Raw genomic sequence first — 21,973 nt, forward strand, 5'->3', positions numbered from 1 at the left:
CAAATATACTACATCCGCTGGTTCCCCTTTATCTACTCTGCTAGTTGCATCCTCAAGCAACTCTAATAGATTTGTCAAACACGATTTCCCTTTCATAAAACCGTGTTGGCTCTGCCTAATCATATTATGATTTTCTAAGTGCCCTGTTACTACGTCCTCAATAATAGATTCCAGCATTTTCCCGACGATGACCCACTTTGATGACTCACTCCACTGTCTGGGCTAACATACAGAGAATGGGTGAAGTACCAGAGAGTTGCTGGTACCCATGAAACTACTGTAGAATGTGTCATTGGCTTTAGTAGCACAGGGGGAGAACATTGAGGCAAAAGTTATTTCTGAAGCATGGGTGGGCATGTATATTTTGATAAATGGGAGTGTATGGTGCCCAAGTAGGATTCTAAACCTATGAATACAAGCTCCAAGCCAACTCTGAACTGCAAACACTTTGCATGTCCATGTTTTTGGATGAGCCCTAATCCGTGTTACCTCTAGTCGCAATCTCTCTGACTCCCTTCTTGCTGGCCTCTCATCTTCCACAACTCCTACTTATCCAGAATGCAGCTGTTGGAAGCCTGACCTCACCCATCTTTCCCGTTCTTGCTGGCTTAAAATGGCTCCCTGTCCCTCAGTGCATTAAATTTAAACTCATCTTTGTCTTCAATTCCATTCACGGCCTTGTCCCACCTGATCGCAGCAGCCTCCTCCAGCTTTATAGCCCCCGTGTCCTTTTGTGCAGCCTCCCATCCCTTCACCCCACCATTGGTGGTGGAGCCTTCAGCTGCCTCAGGGGCCCTTCTCTCTAGAACTCCCTCCCTAAACCCCTTTGTCTCTTCACAGCTCTCTCCTCTCGGAAACCCTTCTTTTCAGCCAAACCTCCGGTCACCTCTCCTCCCATGAGTCGGTGTGCATTTATAAAAGGAAGAAAGAAAGGCTGCATTTATCTAGCGCCGTTCATGACTCAGGACATCCAAAAGTGCTTTACAGCCAATTATGTACTTTTGAAGTGTCGTCACTGTTGAAATGTAGGAAACGTGGCAGCAAACATGCGCACAGCAAGATCCCACAATCAGCAATGTGATAAATGACCAGACAATCTGTTTTGGAGATGTTGGTTGAGGGATAAATATTTGCCAGGACACTGGGCAGAACTCCCCTGCTCTTCGAAATAGAGCCATCTGATCTTTTACATCCACCCGAGAGGGCAGACAGGGCCTCGGTTTAACGTCTCATCCAAAAGATGGCACCTCCAACAATATAGCACTCCCTCAATACTACACTGGGAGTATCAGCCTAGATCTGTGTGTCTGACTCAGGCGAGAGTGCTACCAACTGAGCCACAGCCAACACGAGAAACGCTTTTGTAATGTTAAGGGTGCTATATAAATACAAATAGTTGTAGTCATTAGGTGTAAGATAGGAATGAGAATCCATGCAGCTCTTCAAACTTGCTCTTTATAGGAATTAAAGAAAAATGTAAAATCAATTATGCTAATAACTAGAATTTACAGCGCTCCTCACGTAAAAGAAATCATAGTCAAGCCCTTAAGGCAGAAAGGTGGATACTGAAGTGAAAAGGAAGAAAATCTAAGGGGCAAAACTGAAGGTGCAGTCAAGGAAAGATTTTTAGGCAATTTGTTGAAGACAGGAAGAGGTCGAAAAGCAAAATAATTTTGAGAATTCCAGAGGACAGAAGTGTGGAGACTGAAAGAATCAGCCTCCGACTAGATTGGGTAACAAGCAATAAGATGAAGTCAGAGGGGCAGAGAGTGCAATTAGGGATGTCTGTTTGGCAAATAGTCTAATACTGTACCAAAGATGATAGGCAAATATAATAGCCCCATCACTAGAAATAAAACTTCTTTCTTCCAGCATTCTCCACATAATACAAGAGTAAGCCCAGTGACTACTGAAATTGGGCTTTCTCCTATGGTATATTTGGAGCATACCTTATTCGAAGAACACCCTACAAGGCAGGTCTCATCCTCATGTTCATATCCCATCATGGCCTCACCCTTCACTCTCTTCGTAACATCCACCAGCCCTACAACCCTCAGAGAACTGTGCATTCCTCCAATTCTGGCCCCTTGAACATCCCTGATTTCCTTCGCCCCACCATTGGTGGCCGTGCCTTCAGCAGTCTAGGCCCCAAGCTCTGGAATTCCCTTCCTAAACCTCTCCGTCTCTCTACCTCTCTTCCTTTTAAGATGCTACTGATAACATACCTCATTGAACCAAGCTTTTGGTCACCTGTCCTAATTTCTCATTCTTTGGCTCAGTGTCAAATTTTCTTTGATAACGCTCCTGTGAAGCATCTTGTGACGTTTTACTACATTAAAGGCCCTGTATAAATGCAAATTGTTGTCTAGCTCAGATGTGTCCTTGTCTGTTTGTTCCATTTAGTTATTACAACTAATGCTTTTTAAAAAAATTCTGTGCATTTAAATACCGTGAAGTGCAGTGCTGGAGTCTGGAATTTGAATTCCATTCATTGACTAAGATTCACACTTGAGACTCTGAGGGGATAAATCAGAAGAGCCATAGCAATATCAGAGTCCCTTATCAAATAGTTCCAAATATAGGAACTATTTCAGATTGTGAAACGACAATTAATGACACGCAACATGGCTAGGAGTGACCGAAGTCAGCATTTCACGTGAGCAAGATTCCCTCTGGGCTGCGTTGACAGTGCTGCAATGCTCTGTTGTGCTATGGTCGGATCTTGAAACACGTCCTGGAACTGATCAGTCAACTGACTAGATCATGTGATAATTGACTTCTGCCAGACGGAACAGTGTAGGAACAGAAAGAGCTATTCAGTCCACCCAGTATGTTTGATCATTGAAGCTGCTGTTTTTGGGTCCAAACTGGACATTTTTTTACCATCTTCTCACACAGGCTTGAGAACGTCAGCTCCATTTCCTCAATGCCAATGACCATCATATCTCACATATAAGTCTGCATATTATACAGTATTTGACAAGAGGAGCTGCTCTTAGAAAGTGTATGACACCAGTAGGAAAATGACATATGATCTCTAGAGAAGCTCTATAGCCTTCAAAGGGCTGGTGTAGGCAAGGCAAAAGAGAAGACCATAATTGCTCAGCCTATCCATTAGACAGTGGAACCTCATGCACCACCCTCCCCAGTTGCTAGTAATGCTAACTCCTGGGGGTAAAGAACCACTAGGGGGAAATTCTTTGGCCAATTTCAAGAATAAACTCTGGGAAATATCTGCCCAGCTCCCCAAGGCAATCAAGCAAACTCCAGGAAATTACTAGGCATCACTAGACACACTTAACAAATCCCCTCCAGTATCTTCCAATATCATTAGGAGCATAGGACAATCCAGGACTGGAAAAGACTGCTCATACTTGAAGGTGAGTGACCTGATCATCAGCACAACGATGATGTGATGTCACACCGGCATTATCTATATATTAAAAATATTGTGTACAGTTTGCACTTCCTGTCCACAAACCTTACCTCCTGTTGTCACTATATTTTGGTCATATTTACTTGTCAACATTTGCCATTCAATGTTGCTATGTCAACTGTCATGATGTGGTTGCTTGCTCTGACCACTAGGTGGCTGTGTGGACCAAGTTTCTGAAGTCTCTTAACTCTGGGACCATCTTGTATTAAAAAAAGAACTTGCATTTATCAACTCGCCATAGGCAGTGCCACAAGTAATTTACTAATTATATTTTTTTAATCTACCTTGCTGTGGCAGCTTTGCAACAAAACGTTTGGTGCAACTCGTTCAAGGAACAGAGTTTCCAAAAATTTCCTAAAAATATTAATATTATTATTTAATACAAGAACATTGTCCCTTTTGAGACCAGAGGCAACTCAGGTTAAAATGCTACATGTTATATATTACTTAGCAGCAAAGGACAATACTTCAACTGTTGGTTCATTTTAAGGTCGCACAGTAAAAGGTTTAGAGCAGAATTCCAGTTGATCAGCCTGCAAATGAAATCAACTGACTATGCACGCAGGTTCTTCTGAATGAGAAAGGCAATTTTTGTCAACACAGATCTTCTAACCATCACAGTCTAACTCTGGGTAACTGAAGTTTATTATTAATTGGAAGGCACTTTTGAAGATGGGAGGGGGAGGGAGAAGAGAGAAAATGAGTTGTTCCCATTCCCTGCAGAAAGACAGCAGAACAAATGAGACTAGTCAAAGACAGTTTTAAGTTTTGAATTCCTCTAATGACTTGCTTCCCGTAAGGTGTGTGTGTGTTAATTTGTTTTGGGGGATTCGTTACCTTGGTTCTGATAGCTACTCTGTTAAAGGGAATTGTTCTGAAACTAGTCACTCCCCAGTATCGAATATGATGGCAATTGGGAGCCTGTCAAGGTCGTTTCAAGCATACTGCTTTAGAAGGACTTAAAGGAGCACTGTCTACATAAAATGCATTTGCAGTTCTAGAAAAACCAAGATGGCAATCCCTGTTTAACGGTGAGAAATTCCTTTAGACATTGCCACATAGATATCACATGGCTTAAACTATTCAAACACAAAGTTATTAAAAACTGTCTCAACCTGCTGCTTTATTTGGTGCCATTTCTAAGAGCTTGGGCTGTTCTGAACCCTTAGTGCACAATGCTGTAACCTATTACAGCTTCAGCTGTGGCTTAGTTGGCAACAATCTCACCTCTGAACCAGAAGGTTGTAGGTTCAAGTCCCACTCTAGAGACTTGAGCACTGACACACTAGATCTGCACTGTTGGAGGTGCCGCCTTTCGGATGAGACATTAAACCGAAGCCTCGTCTGCTCTCTCAGGTGGATGTAAAAGATCCCAAAAGATGGAAGAAGAATTGGGGAGTTCTCCCTCGAGTCCTGGCCAGTATTTATCCCTCAACCAACATCATTAAAAAAACAGATTATCTGGTCATTATCACACTGCTATTTGTGGGAGCTTGCTGTGCACAAATTGGCCGTTGCCATTGCTGCATTACAACAATGACTTCATTTCAGAAGTACTTCATTGGCTGTAAAGTACTTTGGGATGTCTTGAGGTTGTGAAAGGCGCCATATAAATGCAAGTTCTTCTTTCTATTAGCCATGCTATCAGTTAGTATTTTTAACATTGCATGTGACCACAATTATGTAGCTAACTTCGTCTTTTTTTTCCCTTCCAGACTTTTGTCCATGAAAATGGCCAATGGAGTAGATGGCCCTATAGGTATCCCATTCCCAGATCACAGCAGTGAAGTTCTTAGTTGTCTTAATGAGCAGAGGAACTATGGTTATCTCTGTGATGTTATAATCATAGTGGATGGTCAGGAATTTCGGACCCATCGATCTGTCCTTGCCGCCTGCAGTCAGTACTTCAAAAAGCTCTTCACATCGGGGGCCATCGTGGACCAACAGAATGTTTACGAAATAGACTTTGTCACGGCAGAAGCGCTCTCAGCACTATTGGAGTTTGCCTACACAGCAACCCTGACTATAAGCACTTCGAATGTAAATGAGATTTTAAATGCGGCAAGACTACTGGAGATCCAATGTGTGAGCAACGTCTGCCATGATCTCCTTGTATCAAATGCTCTGTCCAGCAAGGAGATGGCAGATTATGTAGATCAAATTGATCAGAGCAACCTCCTTAGAGCAAAAGAATATCTAGAGTACTTCCAAAGCAGCCCGGCCAATGGACATGTTGACAGCCAATGGGCAGGTCTTGAACTGAAAGACCTTCCAAGACTGCACTTTAAAAATGGAATTAGTGAAGAGCTGGCACAGAAGGCACAAGGGGACTATCCAGAAACTGCGCCGAATGACCAGCCAACACAAACCGTGGACAAACCCATTCTGTGGCTCAAGAGGGAGGATGTCACTGGCCCTTCGTTTTCCCCCTCCCAGAATGGAGGCTATGGTGACTTCCATCTCCACGAGGAAGAAGGGCTTCAGGAACACCAAGAGCTGGCTATGCATCCAAACTTCACCCCAACTGAAGAGATAAAACCGGAGCTAAACAAGGAAGACGAAGAACCCATTTCCTCCAGAGCCTTCCTCGAGCAGATTATAAACTCAGTCGACGAGACATATGACAAGAATTTAGTGAAAGAGGAAAATGATCTTGATTCATACTTGAATTTTTTCAACCCTTCACTTGAGGGTGAAGGCTACCCTTCCTGGTCCAAAAAGAGCGAGAAGAAGGTGAGAGCAAAGGCATTCCAGAAGTGTCCGATCTGTGAGAAGGTGATTCAGGGAGCAGGAAAACTGCCACGTCACATCAGGACTCACACAGGAGAAAAACCGTACGAGTGTAACATCTGTGGTGTCCGCTTCACAAGGTAGATCATCAGATTATTTTAAGTATTGAGTATATTAACTCAGTGTTGGCTTTTTCTTCTTTCTCCATTTTCTCTCGTTTCCTCACAGCTTATGGTAATTCAGAACAGGAACCTTATCCGATTTTCATTCTCCCTAAACCAAATGTCAAGACCAATTGCAGCACTTCAGCTGGCTGAGATTATAGGACTTGGCACAGACTGGGGTTTGAACCTGCACTACGTAGCTCAGCTACAGTACTCACGGGATCAAATCAATGAGCTGTCAGGGAGGTGGCCAAGGCACTGGTTTTTACAACACACTGGCCCATGACCTAGGAGTGTTGAAAAGTTTGGGTCCAGCTATTACATTTCTCTTCCTTCAATTGCTATCACAAGTTGGCACATGGTTCTATCTGAAATGGCCTACAGTATGTATTGGCAGAGCTTAGTGATGTTCAGCATTATAGATTGTGACTGGGTGGCTAATGTGACCATTGATTTAAATACCATCACAGCATTCTCAAATGCAGCCAAAATTAATATTTTAAACGTCCATGGCCTGTTCCAATCATGATATTGGTATAAATTCATCTCACAAACAAGTAGAAATGGCCACTAATATGGTAATAAATAAAGCACAGTACAGTGAGGGGGAAATTTTGTAATGGCCATTCACTGATTACATGACACGAACTTGTTAATTTTGTTGTCTGAGAGATCTGTCGTGCACACTGACAGGACTCCACAACAATACTGATAACAAACTTTAAGTATTAAAACTCAGATTTATATATGGTTTTAAATAAATTTACTCAGGACTGAAAGAACGGTGGAAATAATGCATGACTGTGTTGTTAGAGTGGGTATCTGCAGTAGTAGCCTGGTTTGAGTGATTGTCATGTTCTTGTGTTTCTTGGTGTTCTTAGCTTTAAAAATAAAGTGTTGTACGTCACACCTGAGACTAGTATGTTGGAACAATAACTCGCTCTGGTGCAGATGCTATTCCTTTGGGGTTTACGACCTGCATCGAGGTGCAACTTGTACACTGGATTTTACAGCAGCTGTTTTAATATAAACAGGTCCAATTGATTTTCTAATGATCTCACAGACTGGGAATGGAACATTTTCAGATTGTCTGCGCACAAATGTCTGGATTGTGACATATTGCAGCTCTGAATTCCCTTTTCTCTTTCAGTGGTGATGCTTACAGTGTAACTAACTCTGTTTGCCTTTAGTCACAAGTGTAAGGAATCTGACAACACCAGCTTATAGTCCAACAGTTTTATTTGAAAATCACAAGCTTTCGGAGCTTACCTCCTTCGTCAGGTGAGTGAGTGAAAGGTTCTCAAATCGCATAGCTTATATTAGGCTGGGACATGATCACACCAGTCAAAGGTGTCGTTGGTGTTCAGACAGGTTAGCCACGGAAAACATTACATCCCAGTATACTGAATACACAATGGGTCAGATTACAGAGAGAGAGAGAGAGAGAGAGAGAGAGAGTGTCCAGTTGTATTAAAAACAGATAACTTTTTTTTCCCTGCTGGTGGGGTTACGTGTAGCGTGACATGAACCCAAGATCCCAGTTGAGGCCGTCCTCATGGGTGCGGAACTTGGCTATCAATTTCTGCTCAACGATTTTGCGTTGTCGTGTGTCTCGAAGGCCGCCTTGGAGAACGCTTACCCGAAGATCGGTGGCTGAATGTCCTTGACTGCTAAAGTGTTCCCCGACTGGGAGGGAACCCTCCTGTCTGGCGATTGTTGCGCGGTGTCCGTTCATCCGTTGTCGCAGTGTCTGCATAGTCTCGCCAATGTACCATGCTCCGGGGCATCCTTTCCTGCAACGTATGAGGTAGATAACGTTGGCCGAGTCACAGGAGTATGAACCATGTACCTGGTGGGTGGTGTCCTCTCGTGTGATGGTGGTATCTGTGTCGATGATCTGGCATGTCTTGCAGAGGTTGCCGTGGCAGGGTTGTGTGGTGTCGTGGACGCTGTTCTCCTGAAAGCTGGGTAATTTGCTGCGAACGATGGTCTGTTTGAGGTTGGGTGGCTGTTTGAAGGCGAGTAGTTTTTTTTTTATTCGTTCACGGGATGTGGGCGTCGCTGGTGAGGCCAGCATTTATTGCCCATCCCTAATTGCCCTCGAGAAGGTGGTGGTGAGCCACCTTCTTGAACCGCTGCAGTCCGTGTGGTGACGGTTCTCCCACAGTGCTGTTAGGAAGGGAGTTCCAGGATTTTGACCCAACGACAATGAAGGAACGGCGATATATTTCCAAGTCGGGATGGTGTGTGACTTGGAGGGGAACGTGCAGGTGGTGTTGTTCCCATGTACCTGCTGCCCTTGTCCTTCTAGGTGGTAGAGGTCGCGGGTTTGGGAGGTGCTGTCGAAGAAGCCTTGGCGAGTTGCTGCAGTGCATCCTGTGGATGGTGCACACTGCAGCCACTGTGCGCCGGTGGTGAAGGGAGTGAATGTTTAGGGTGGTGGATGGGGTGCCAATCAAGCGGGCTGCTTTATCTTGGATGGTGTCGAGCTTCTTGAGTGTTGTTGGAGCTGCACTCATCCAGGCAAGTGGAGAGTATTCCATCACACTCCTGACTTGTGCCTTGTAGATGGTGGAAAGGCTTTGGGGAGTCAGGAGGTGAGTCAATCACCGCAGAATACCCAGCCTCTGACCTGCTCTCGTAGCCACAGTATTTATATGGCTGGTCCAGTTAAGTTTCTGGTCAATGGTGACCCCCAGGATGTTGATGGTGGGGGATTCAGTAATGGTAATGCCGTTGAATGTCAAGGGGAGGTGGTTAGACTCTCTCTTGTTGGAGATGGTGATTGCCTGGCACTTATCTGGCGCGAATGTTACTTGCCACTTATGAGCCCAAGCCTGGATGTTGTCCAGGTCTTGCTGCATGCGGGCTCGGACTGCTTCATTATCTGAGGGGTTGCGAATGGAACTGAACACTGTGCAGTCATCAGCGAACATCCCCATTTCTGACCTTATCTTGGAGGGAAGGTCATTGATGAAGCAGCTGAAGATGGTTGGGCCAAGGACACTGCCCTGAGGAACTCCTGCAGCAATGCCCTGGGGCTGAGATGATTGGCCTTCAACAACCACTACCATCTTCCTTTGTGCCAGGTATGACTCCAGCCACTGGAGAGTTTTCCCCCTGATTCCCATTGACTTCAATTTTACTAGGGCTCCTTGATGCCACACTCGGTCAAATGCTGCCTTGATGTCAAGGGCAGTTACTCTCACCTCACCTCTGGAATTCAGCTCTTTTGTCCATGTTTGGACCAAGGCTGTAATGAGGTCTGGAGCCGAGTGGTCCTGGTGGAACCCAAACTGAGCATCGGTGAGCAGGTTATTGGTGAGTAAGTGCCGCTTGATAGCACTGTCGACGACACCTTCCATCACTTTGCTGATGATTGAGAGTAGACTGATGGGGCGGTAATTGGCCGGATTGGATTTGTCCTGCTTTTTGTGGACAGGACATACCTGGGCAATTTTCCACATTGTTGGGTAGATGCCAGTGTTGTAGCTGTACTGGAACAGCTTGGCTAGAGGCGCAGCTAGTTCTGGAGCACAAGTCTTCAGCATTACAGCTGGGATGTTGTCGGGGCTCATAGCCTTTGCTGTATCCAGTGCACTCAGCCGTTTCTTGATATCACGTGGAGTGAATCGAATTGGCCGAAGACTGGCTTCCGCGATGGTGGGGATATCGGGAGGAGGCTGAGATGGATCATCCACTCGGCACTTCTGGCTGAAGATGGTTGCAAACGCTTCAGCCTTGTCTTTTGCACTCACGTGCTGGACTCCGCCTTCATTGAGAATGGGGATGTTTGCAGAGCCTCCTCCTCCCGTTAGTTGTTTAATTGTCCACCACCATTCACGACTGGATGTGGCAGGACTGCAGAGCTTTGATCTGATCCGTTGGTTGTGGAATCGCTTAGCTCTGTCTATAGCATGTTGCTTCCGCTGTTTAGCATGCATGTAGTCCTGTGTTGTAGCTTCACCAGGTTGGCACCTCATTTTTAGGTACGCCTGGTGCTGCTCCTGGCATGCTCTTCTACACTCCTCATTGAACCAGGGTTGATCCCCTGGCTTGTTGGTAATGGTAGAGTGAGGAATATGCCGGGCCATGAGGTTACAGATTGTGCTGGAATACAATTCTGCTGCTGCTGATGGCCCACAGCGCCTCATGGATGCCCAGTTTTGAGCTGCTAGATCCATTCTGAATCTATCCCATTTAGCACGGTGGTAGTGCCACACAACACGTTGGATGGTGTCCTCAGTGCGAAGACGGGACTTCATCTCCACGAGGACTGTGCGGTGGTCACTCCAACCAATACTGTCATGGACAGATGCATTTGCGACAGGTATATTGGTGAGGACGAGGTCAAGTAAGTTTTTCCCTCGTGTTGGTTCGCTCACCACCTGCCGCAGGCCCAGTCTAGCAGCTATGTCCTTCAGGACTCGGCCAGCTCGGTCAGTAGTGGTGCTACCGAGCCACTCTTGGTGATGGACATTGAAGTCTCCCACCCAGAGTACATTCTGTGCCCTTGCTACCCTCAGTGCTTCCTCCAAGTGGTGCTCAACATGGAGGAGGACTGATTCATCAGCTGAGGGAGGACGGTAGGTGGTAATCAGCAGGAGGTTTCCTTGCCCATGTTTGACCTGATGCCATGAGATTTCATGGGGTCCAGAGTCAATGTTGAGGACTCCCAGGGCCACTCCCTCCTGACTGTATATCACTGTACCGCCACCTCTGGTGGGTCTGTCCTGCCGGTGGGACAGGACATACCCAGGGATGGTGATGGAAGAGTCTGGGCCGTTGGCTGAAAGATATGATTCTGTAAGTATGGCTATGTCAGGCTGTTGCTTGACTAGTCTGTGGGACAGCTCTCCCAATTTTGACACAAGTCCCCAGATGTTAGTAAGGAGGACCTTGCAGGGTCGACTGGGCTTGGTGTTTTGCCGTTGTCGTGTCCGGTGGTCCGATGCCGGGTGGTCCGTCCGGTTTTATTCTTATTATGACTTTTCGTAGCGAGATTTTACAACTGAGTGGCTTGCTAGGCCATTTCAGAGGGCAATTAAGTAGTGGAGGTGTGGGGATGGCCTTAGCGAGGTGTTCGTCGTCATCGATGATATGTTAAAGGCTGCGGAGAACATGGCGTAGTTTCTCCGCTCCGGGGAAGTACTGGACGACGAAGGGTACTCTGTTGGTTGCGTCCCGTGTTTGTCTTCTGAGGAGGTCTATGCGATTCTTCGTTGTGGCCCGTCGGAACTGTCGATCGACAAGTCGAGCGTCATATCCTGTTCTTACGAGGGCGTCTTTCAGCGTCTGTAGGTGTCACTACAGGTGCTTCTGGGTCAGAGCCCAGGGACGGAGGGGGGAGAGAGAGAGAAGCGTCCGGGGGGGGGGCGGGGGAGAGGGAGAGAGAATGGCCAGTTGTGTTAAAGACAGATGGCTTTTTTTCCGCTGGTGGGGTTGCGTGTAGCGTGGCATGGGCCCGGGATCCCAGTTGGGGCTGTCCTCATGGGTGCAGAACTTGGCTATCGGTTTCTGCTCGACGATTTTGCGTTGTCGTGTGTCTCGAGAGCCACCTTGGAGGGCGCTTGCCCGGGGATCGGTGGCTGGGTGTCCTTGACTGCTGGGGTGTTCCCCGACTGGGAGGGGAACAGTTCCGACGGGCCACAGCGAAAAATCGCATAGACCTCCTCAGAAGACAAATGCGGGACGCAACCAACAGAGTACCCTTCGTCGTCCAGTACTTCCCCGGAGCGGAGAAACTACGCCATGTTCTCCGCAGCCTTCAACATGTCATCAATGATGACGAACACCTCGCTAAGGCCATCCCGACGCCTCCACTACTCGCCTTCAAACAGCCACCCAACCTCAAACAGACTATCGTTCGCAGCAAATTACCCAGCTTTCAGGAGAACAGCGTCCACGACACCACACAACCCTGCCACAGCAACCTCTGCAAGACATGCCAGATCATCGACACAGATACCACCATCACACGAGAGGACACCACCCACCAGGTACATGGTTCATACTCCTGTGACTTGGCCAACGTTGTCTACCTCATACGTTGCAGGAAAGGATGCCCCGGAGCATGGTACATTGGCGAGACCATGCAGACACTGCGACAACGGATGAACAGACACCGCGCAACAATCGCCAGACAGGAGGGTTCCCTCCCAGTCGGGGAACACTTCAGCGGTAGGGGACATTCGGCCACCGATCTTCGGGTGGGCGTTCTCCAGGGCGGCCTTCGAGACACGCGGCGACGCAGGGTCGTCGAGCAGAGGTTGGTGGCCGGGTTCCGTGCCCAAGGGGACGGCCTCGGCCAGGATCTTGGGTTCATGTCACGCTGCGCGTAACCCCACCAGCGTGTCTCTCTCTCTCTCTCTCTGTCTTTGTGTTCTGACCGTTTGTGTGTTCGGTGGTCTGGTATGTGGTGTCTGTCTGAACACTGTTCGGCTCCTTTGGTTGCCTTGATGACGTTAGTTGGAGGGATTGTCGGTGGTCACCAGGCATTGTTCTCTGACTGTGTGTGCGGTGCCCTTTCATGGAGTCCCGCACTCACCTGGCGGGAGAGGAGGCCTCCGAGGGCTTGTGATTTTCAGGTGAAGCTGTTGGACTATAACCTGGTGTTGTAAGATTCCTTACATATCTCTAAGACCACCTCTCGGTCTCTCCCTTTAAAGGTTGGGAATCCAGGCTTTCCTCGCAACTCAGATCTCTTGACACAGCAGGCCAACCTCGTGACTCTTCCCTGAGCTGCCCAGGGCTGGAATACCTCCTTTGTGTCTCGTGAATAAACCAGAAACAGTACTCCATATCAGACACAGTAATCTAGGCTGACACTCCATTACAGTACTGAGGTAGTGCTGCACTGTCGGAAGTGCCCTCTTTTGAATGAGATGTTAAACTGAGGCCCTGTTTGCTGTCTAAGGTGGATGTAAAAGATCCCTTGACACTATTGGAAGAAGAGCAGGGTGTCCCCGGTGTCCTGACCAGTATTTATCCCTCAACCAACATCACTAAAACAGATTATCTAGTCATTTATTTAATTGCTATTTCATTCTGAGCACAAATTGGCTGCCGAATTTTCCTACATAACAATAGTGACTACACTTCAAAAGTAATTAATTGGCTGTGAAGTGCGTTGGGTAGTCCTGAGGACATGAAAGATACTAGATAAATGCAAGCTATTTTTTACTCAAGGTGTGGTCTGGCTTGTACATTATACAGTTAAGCATGGCTTTTTCTGACTTGTATGCGACTGTTTTGGCTAGATAGTTTAGCATTCTATCTGATTTATTGATTGCTGCTTTGCAATGGTTGGACAAGTTGAACATTGAGTCTGCCAAGACCCCAAGTCTCTTTCAATTTCATGCTTAGCTATTTCAAAACCATTCATGGAGTCCATATGTTGTTCATATTTTTTCTCTACGTGCAGTACTTTACAGAACTTTGTCATAGTTTGTCAAACTCATTTTTATTTCCTAACAAGTCTCCTCAGAATTAACTGCCCATCCCAAGGTTGGTAACATCTGCAAATTTGATGAATTTGCATTGAGTTTCTGAGTCCAAATCATATTGTAAATTAGGAACAGTAGTTTTTCCAGTATTGGCCCCTGGGGGACCACAATCAGCACTCTTTTTGCCCCTCCCCCCACTGCTCTAACCAGTGCCCATTGTTTGCTACCCTTCAGCCAATTTCTTAGTTCCAAGTTTTACCCTGAATCCCCGCAGCTTTGAGCTCAGCTTGTAGAGGTGTTCGTGTGGAACATTGGAAGTCCAGGGACACCACATCATAGGGCTTTCGACTATCCATTTGGGCTGTCACTTGCTCAAAAGAATCAAGGAAGTTGGTCAGAAGAACCTTCCCCTTTTGAATCCACATTGACTCCTGTTTACTGGGTTATTATGTACAGATAATCCTCAAGTTTACTCCTGATGATCAATTCCATTATTTTCCATGATATTGAAATAAGACATAAATCTGTAGTTACCTGCACCTGCTTCGACGCCATGTTTGAAAATGGGCATCACATTGGCTTGTTTCCAGTCTGCAATGACCCACAATGATCCACTCTCTCATAATCACCATCAATGCCTCACAAATCTCCTTCCTTGTCTCTTTCAGTACTCTGGGATAAATACCATCTCTCCCTGGGAATTTGTTTGCTTTGAACCCTTCTCATTTGTTTAGGACTTCCATCTCATTTATATTGGTCAATAATTCTTTTTAGATTGTTGATGGACGGGCATATTGCTCATGTTCTCCCATGTGAATACTAAAAGAAAATAATCACTCAGAATATCCATCATCTTATGCTCATCCTCAAATTCAGCTCCATGCTAATAGTTCTCACCTCTTCTCTGTCCTCTTACTGTGAAAGTACTGAAAATATTTCTTACTGTTCTGTTTTGTGTCTGCAGCTCTTTTTTTTCCAGGTATCTCTTTGCCCTTCTGACCAACCTTTTATGTTTCACCATGTTCAGCCCAGGAATTTCTTCCTTTCTACAGTCTGAATTGTAGAAGTGGTTCTTTGGCCTTATTTTGCTTTATCTATTAACTGTACGTGCTCTAATTACTCTTTCCCCATGTACATGCACTCATTCCATATGGAACAGCAGGTCCAACTCAAAAAAAACTACTTTTCAATTTTTTTGCAGATTGTCCAGAGAACCAAATATGTGGATCATATCCACTACTGGACAACTGCAGATTCCATTTTAAAAACATTAAACGTCTATGCAGTAGATATTGCCCCGGCTGGTCTTGGGGTGACCCAGCAACACTCAACTGTCAACTTGGAGAGAAAAAAAAATTGAGTTTCAGTTTTAATAAGGTATTCCCAATCTGGTTCTTGGGGTGATTTAGGAGAGGGTTTCATCAGTCAAGGTCAGATCATCTGGGAAAGGAAGCAAAATGGCCTGGAGGATGGCTCCAATCACTCGAGCATGACCAGTTCACCAGGCTGGATATCCTCCCTCTTGACTGATGCATGATTGGGAGGGGTGGTGTCGGTAGGAAGGTAGAGAACAGCGAAAGAAGGAAAGAATAGAAAATTACAAAGAAATGTGCTGCTTTAAATTTCAAAAAGCCACTTTTGACATTTGCCATTTTCCTTGAAGTCTCTGGCCTTGAGGAAACCCCATTCTGTGGGATTCTTGCTCTTGTAGCTCCACCATGCCTGACAATAGTGACAAGACAGGTTAACCGTTACACATCGATCTGCGGCAGCCCTGGTGGCTCATCGAACCCAGCTGGGATGTGCAGGTCCCACCCACATCACAGTAAAACTTTGCATCTAAATGCTCTAGGCATAGCCTCATTTCCTGGAGCTCTCATTTAGTCTTGGTTTTGATATATTCTGATTTTTTTTGTTGGAATTATTAGATTGCAATCTATCCATTCCACTCTGACCTTGGCAATAACTTGCCAGAAGTTGAGCTGCATTTCATAGTGCTTGAGATTCTGTTTCAGAGCTTTGTTTTCCTACCACTGGAGCATTTATCTTAGGCTCAGAGTAGAAACAGACTGTGGAGCCTGTTACCTGCCATTCTCAAACAGCCCATTCCATTTACACCTTCACCAGCATGGCCTCCATCTGGACAAGATGTCAGTGTTAGGAGAAGCGGGTAGCAGCGTCCCACAGGGTTCTGTTCTGGAGCCACTTCTGTTCACTGTGTACATCAATGATTTGGATATAGGGCTAGAGGGAGTGGTGTCCAAATTTGCAGACAATATTAAATAGGAGGCATAATGAATAATTCTGAGGTCAAAAGGAAGCTGCAAGGGGAAATTGATAAGATGGCGGAATGGGTATAAAAAGTAGCAGATGGAATTCAAAGTCAGTAAATGTGAAGTGGTGCATTTGGATTAAAAACAAAAAATAATTATACTTTGGGGAAAAGCTGGGTGATATTGAAGAGCAAATGGATTTGGGGATTCAGGTTCACAGGTCATTAAAAGCTGCATCTCAAGTGGATCAGCCCATTATAAAAAAAAAAGTTGTGTTTTATAACGAGGTATAGAATATAGAAGCCGAGATATAATGGTGAATCTATATAAAATCTTAGTAATACCACAGTTAGAATACTGTGAGCAGTTTTGGGCTTCACACTATAGGAAGGATGTTGAGGCAATAGAGAGAGTACAGTGCATTTTCACTAGGATGCTGCCTGGTATGAGGAAATACAAATATGAAGAAAGACTTGAAAAATTGAGGCTGCTTCAATTAGAGGAGATTAAGGGATGATCATACAGAGGTGTTTTAAATTATGAAGGGATGGGGCAGGATAGATGGAAGGAAACTGTTTCCAGTGCTTGACGAGTCTAGAACAAGGGGACATGGATAAAAAATTAAATGTAAGAGATTTAGGACAGAGAGCAGGAGAAACCTTTTTTTACACTGAGGGTTGTGAGGCTGTGGAATGCCCTAGGGGAGTTACTGATTGAAGCAGAGACCATGTCAATATTTAAGAATTGGTTAGATAAGTGGCTAAAGGAAAAGGGAATAAAGGAATATGGGAACAGGGTGGGGACTGGGATTTGGACTACTGCTCGTATAGAGGATAAACTCCAACATGGGCTAGTTGGGCTGAATGGACTACAAGAGTGACAGCCTTGGCTCAGTGATAGCACTCTCATCTCTGAGTCAGAAGTTTGTGGGTTCAAGTCTCACTCCAGAGACTTGAGCACATTATCTGGGCCGACATCCCAGTGCAGTACTGAGGGAGTGCTGCACTGTCGAAGGTGCCACCTTTTGGATAAGACGTTAAACCGAGGCCCCGTCTTCCCCCTCAGGTGGACAAACAAGACTTAATGGCACTATTTGAGAGTTCTCCCGGTGGCTTTACCATATTTATCCATCACTAAACAGATTATCGAGTCATTTTCTCATTTCTGTTTATGGGATCTTGCTGTGTCCAATTTGGCTGCTGCGTTTCCTACATTACAACAATGACTACACTTCAAAAGTACTTCATTGGCTGTAAAGCACTTTGGGACGTCCTGGGGACGTGAAAGGAGTTATATAACTACAAGTTCATTCATTCTTTGTTTCTTTCATTCTCTGTAAGATCAGTGTGGACTAGATCCTAAAGAATTTCTTCCTTGTTCTTAGTCTTGGCCTGGAGCCTCCATAGATTGAATAGTTTTCCATCAGTACAGAACTAAATATACCCCGCCCCGCCCCTGTCCACTCTCTGGCGGCCTCATTGAGCATGTCACAAAGAAGAAGCCAAAAAGATGAGGTGCAAGGTTGCAGTCTTTCACTTTTAAAGATAGGGAACAGTTTGGAGATTTCCCCGATCGCCACCATTTTACCCAGTTTTGCTGTCATGTAGATCATTAATACGTTTTTCAGGGCAGTCAGATTTGGAAAGCAGTTTCCAAAGATCCTTCCTTTACAGCTTTTGAAGGCTTGTGTTATGTCAACAAAAGTTCTGTGCAAGTCTATGTTCTCTTCCCTGCATATGTCTTGTATTTGTCTTGCCATATATACCATGTCAGATTGGAAGTCACATTGTGTCTCCAGTAGAATAGTCCGAGTCCAAAACTATCAATCTGCTGAGTAATATCCTATCCAGTACCACTCCTGCAATCTGATTTCTCCTCTTGTTTGTGCAAAGTGTTAATAGAAGTGCCCTTCAGATCTTGTACCTTGGCTTCATCCCATACTTGTTTTAAACAATTTCACTAACATTTTCTATCTTACATGCAAACCTCTTGCATGTATTCCATCCTGTCCTGAGGGCTTGTGATTGTTCCCTTAATTAGCGCCTTGAGCAGTTATTCCCTGGACAGTGAATGAATGGTTTAGGAGGTTGTCCTGATTGGGGTGTTGTCTGGTGTCTTCAGTAACTTTGATTCAATATTAAATGGCCTGCTCAGGTGGTCATTAAAACATTTCTTCCGATTGAGGCTTTCAGATTTCTCTGTAGGCATATACCTTTCCATTGTTCTCAATTCAGCATTTCAGTTCTAGAGTTACTACATTCATGCACAGAACTTCATAAAAGTTCTCAGTCTATCTTATCTGCAGATGTCTGGATCACATCTGCTGGCTCGTCCCTTCACTCACTTAACATTTTTCAAATTTATGTGCTGCACCTGGTTGAGCTCAGTCTCAGCGTCCTCAAGTCAGAGGCTCCACCACTGAATCAACCAACATCAACTGATCTCTTCTCAGGTTGGAGATTCTGTATCTCACTGTTATTTTAGTCAAACCAGCCTTAGCCTAAATATGGCAATTGTGTCCAGCGCTGTGGTTTGAGCATCTACCATTTGGTCTGAACCCACTAAACATTGCTAACTATGTGTGATGTTAATGATAAACTTTCACTTTGCTTGTGTTGTATTGGAGGATTCTGGAGTCTTTCTGGGAAGTTGATAGTTTAGTTACGATGATTGAGAGTTTCATTAGTACTAGAAGATTTTCTGTCCAAGTCGCCTCCACTCGTTTGACTAAAATAAGACTAAGATACAGATGTCACCATATCTGAATATCTTGGAATTCACACTGGCATGTAAATGACATAATCTATAATTGCATAGTATGAGGCATGTATCCATAACTGTGTGTACTGGAAGGGTGATGACAAGTCAATCTTCTAAATACTTGGTGAGAACGAGCCCGTTGCTGTCGGTGATGCTGTCTCCAATGCTTCCAATTTTGCTCTGGGTAATGGTCTGATATTGAAATCACCAAGGATGTGTAGTTTGTTATGCGTGACATTGAGGCAGTGACAATGACTCGGTCATTATAAAATGAGTGAATTAATCCCTGGTTTCATCGGTGCTTTCGTGGTAGAGTCACTAATGTACGCTAATGGAGACAGCACACCACTTGCTTTTCAGTTGGACTCTTAGTTATCGGCTGATTAATAGATTTGACCGGTGGGCCAATTTACAATACTGCCTCAGATAGGAAATCAGTCCAGATTCACAGGATTCATGAGCTGCTTCTCCTACAAAAACTGTATCCACTCCACGTTCTACAAGGTCTTTCTCTGCTAGTTGAGAGCTGCATTGTTGATGTGCTAGAATTCACTTGTGACTAAGGCACTCTGGATACACTGCTTTGCTCATGAATGCTCTTTCATTCCACACACAAGCAGTCATTCTTGAGGGTAGACACTTCCATACTCTATCTACTGTGTTTTGACCACGTCCAGAGAAGCCCCATCACCTGGAGATATCTGACCAGGAATAGATAAACCAGGCAATTTTTAGGGTGCCTCTTCTAGCCTCTTCCAATTTGGATGAGGGGCACAGTCTTAAACGGGATAGCTCAGTCATCCAGGATACTGCTGAATGTTATCACCACTCCAAGCTTCAACAGTGAGTGACCAAAGTCTTGGCCTGCTGTTAGAGGCGAACAATAGCAGCACAGTGACGACTCTCCTTGTTCTCTGCCCTTCCTCCACCCCTCCCCCAGTCCTCTGCTTGGTACCTCTCCATGGTGGAACAGCTGAGATCAGCAACATGGTGGCGCGGAGTTGGTGGTGGTAGATAAGCCAGTGTCCATCGTCCCGTTAGCTCTTTGTATGCTGAGCCACCTTACCAGCCTCCAACTAGAATGTATGCAAAATACTGCCTATACAAAATAGTTTTATTTCCAACTAGAATTTCATTGACACAGTCTACACCAACAAAATTAATTTAGACCAGTGCGCTCTCTGACGTGGAACATGGGTGTTCACTGTGCTGTTGTCCACCCCTAGCGGCATTGGTTGGAGGCCAATGAGCAGGTTGTGTGCCTGCACTCTCGGCTCTAGCTGCTCGTTGCAGAAAAAACAGGGAAATGAAGTAGTGGAAGGGGGTTGGTTCTTCCACAAAAAAAGCCCCACCCATAATAATCACTACTGAGGAGTAATGATTGAACAGAGATGGAGAGCCCAGGCAGAGATGTCACCTCTCCCCTCTAGGCAGCCGCATCTCCTGGATGTCCGAGCTTGGTTCGAATTCGTGCTCCACCCCCCACCACCTCCGATCATCTTTAGCTCCTGATAGTGCTCCGATACGGCAGCAGCTACATCCTGGACCACTACCTCAACTGGCAGGCTGTGGCCATCAGTGAGGAGAAGTGACTAACCATCAGTTCGCATGATTAGCACTGGCAGATAAGGCACAGCCTGCATCCAACTGCACTCGCGGGACAGGGGTCAGAAATCCTCCGCTGGTTAATAATCAGTAAAGTACAAATGGAAGTCCGAGCTACCAGAACACATGACCGCTACACTTTCAAAGGAGTTTCTGTAGAAAGACCCCGAGGGATAGGAAAATTAATCTGAAAACATTTGTATATGGGCCATTCTCAGTAACAAGCTTACAGCTCACATGTTCCTATCACTTCTGGAACTGCAATTGTACAATACTATGGCTTGTTCCTTGCCCCCACCCACTGTACCCTCTAATAGGCACATTGCTGGGTGTATCCTCAGTCGTGTGGTGGTAAACACTGTGTTATGTTGCTGAACCGGTCACAGGCTCTTTTAGTAAGAGAACCCTTACTCCTGCATCGTCTCCACTGTAATGCTGATGCTAGAAAGCTGAAAATATTCTCTACATCAGGATTTCATTTTTCTGGATTCCACTTCTACCCCTTTTGTCCTTAAAATCGAACCATTGTTACTGGCTGTCATGTTTATTAAGAAATGGCACCCAAATCGCCAGGTAAAAACTTTTTAAGCCACATAATTTTATCATTGAACTTGCTCTGGTAAAAATTCTGCCCTTGAAAATTCCCCTCTTTACAGATGTGTAGAAGTGCCAAATCCCCCCCATGTATCTCCAGCTCAACACACACACTGGGGATTTTGGCAACAAAATAATTTATTGAAATGTTTCCATTAAATATCTTGTAAAACGTCAACTCTTTTTCAAACCATACTGACGCGCCGAGGACCATTATCAGCAGGATTGAGACCCACCACAACTCCTCGATAAATAGCCTGGGGCAGAAAATGTCACAGAAGGAACTGAGCTCAAATCCCATCTCTGCTTCAGATGGTAATCATTCGGTGTTAAAAAGGCATCACCGTTCCCGCTGAAGTTGTTTTGGAAAGCCTTTATCAGTTGTTTTGATATTACATCGTTGTCCCTTGCACGGAATCTCATTCTGATTCAGAATTGTCTCGAGCTCTTTTAAAGGGCGAGCTGAAACTTGGCAGCACTGGAGTCCTAGGAGCAGGTTGCCACGCAGAACCCAGGGATAGCAGGGAGAGGAGAAATGCATGCAAACTATCGTGCTTACTATACCATTGCATGTTGGAGTCTTCGCCCCCTGTATAAATGGCCTGAGGTGGCAGATGTTAATGTTATGTCTGAACCTGCCCCCGATCCCTTCCCCCACCCGATGTTCTTGCTGCACAACTGCCCACATGTTCACACATACACTTTTCCCATCTCTGACTACGCCCTTGCTGCTTTGAATGTGAAACCTGTAAAATAATTTTGCTAAATCCTGAATTCCGTTCTTCAAAGGGCATTGTTTCCTGGAATTTCTGATATTTTATCAACCCTGTATTAGTGCCTTTAATGGGCCTGATTAATCGCTTTAAAAAAAGAGATGGATAATTATCTGTTTAGGCACAGAATTAAAGATTGTCATGGTAAATACCTGATGAAGTGCTCAGTTAAACACAAAATGCCTGTGCAAAG

General features: G+C 45.3%; 1 protein-coding gene across 2 annotated transcripts in view; it reads left to right on the plus strand.

Moving 5' to 3' along the window:
- The window catches only part of LOC137299367 (zinc finger and BTB domain-containing protein 7A-like), a 130,025-nt gene that overhangs the window by 100,216 nt on the left and 7,836 nt on the right, over positions 1–21,973 (plus strand). For both annotated transcript variants that reach the window (XM_067968060.1, XM_067968061.1), the window contains one exon: positions 5,152–6,306. In XM_067968060.1, the coding sequence (XP_067824161.1) occupies positions 5,152–6,306 (1,155 nt within the window). The remainder of the gene's footprint in view (positions 1–5,151; positions 6,307–21,973) is intronic.

The sequence above is a fragment of the Heptranchias perlo genome, chromosome 29 (genome assembly GCF_035084215.1).
Source record: "Heptranchias perlo isolate sHepPer1 chromosome 29, sHepPer1.hap1, whole genome shotgun sequence".
NCBI classification, from domain to species: Eukaryota; Metazoa; Chordata; class Chondrichthyes; order Hexanchiformes; family Hexanchidae; genus Heptranchias; species Heptranchias perlo.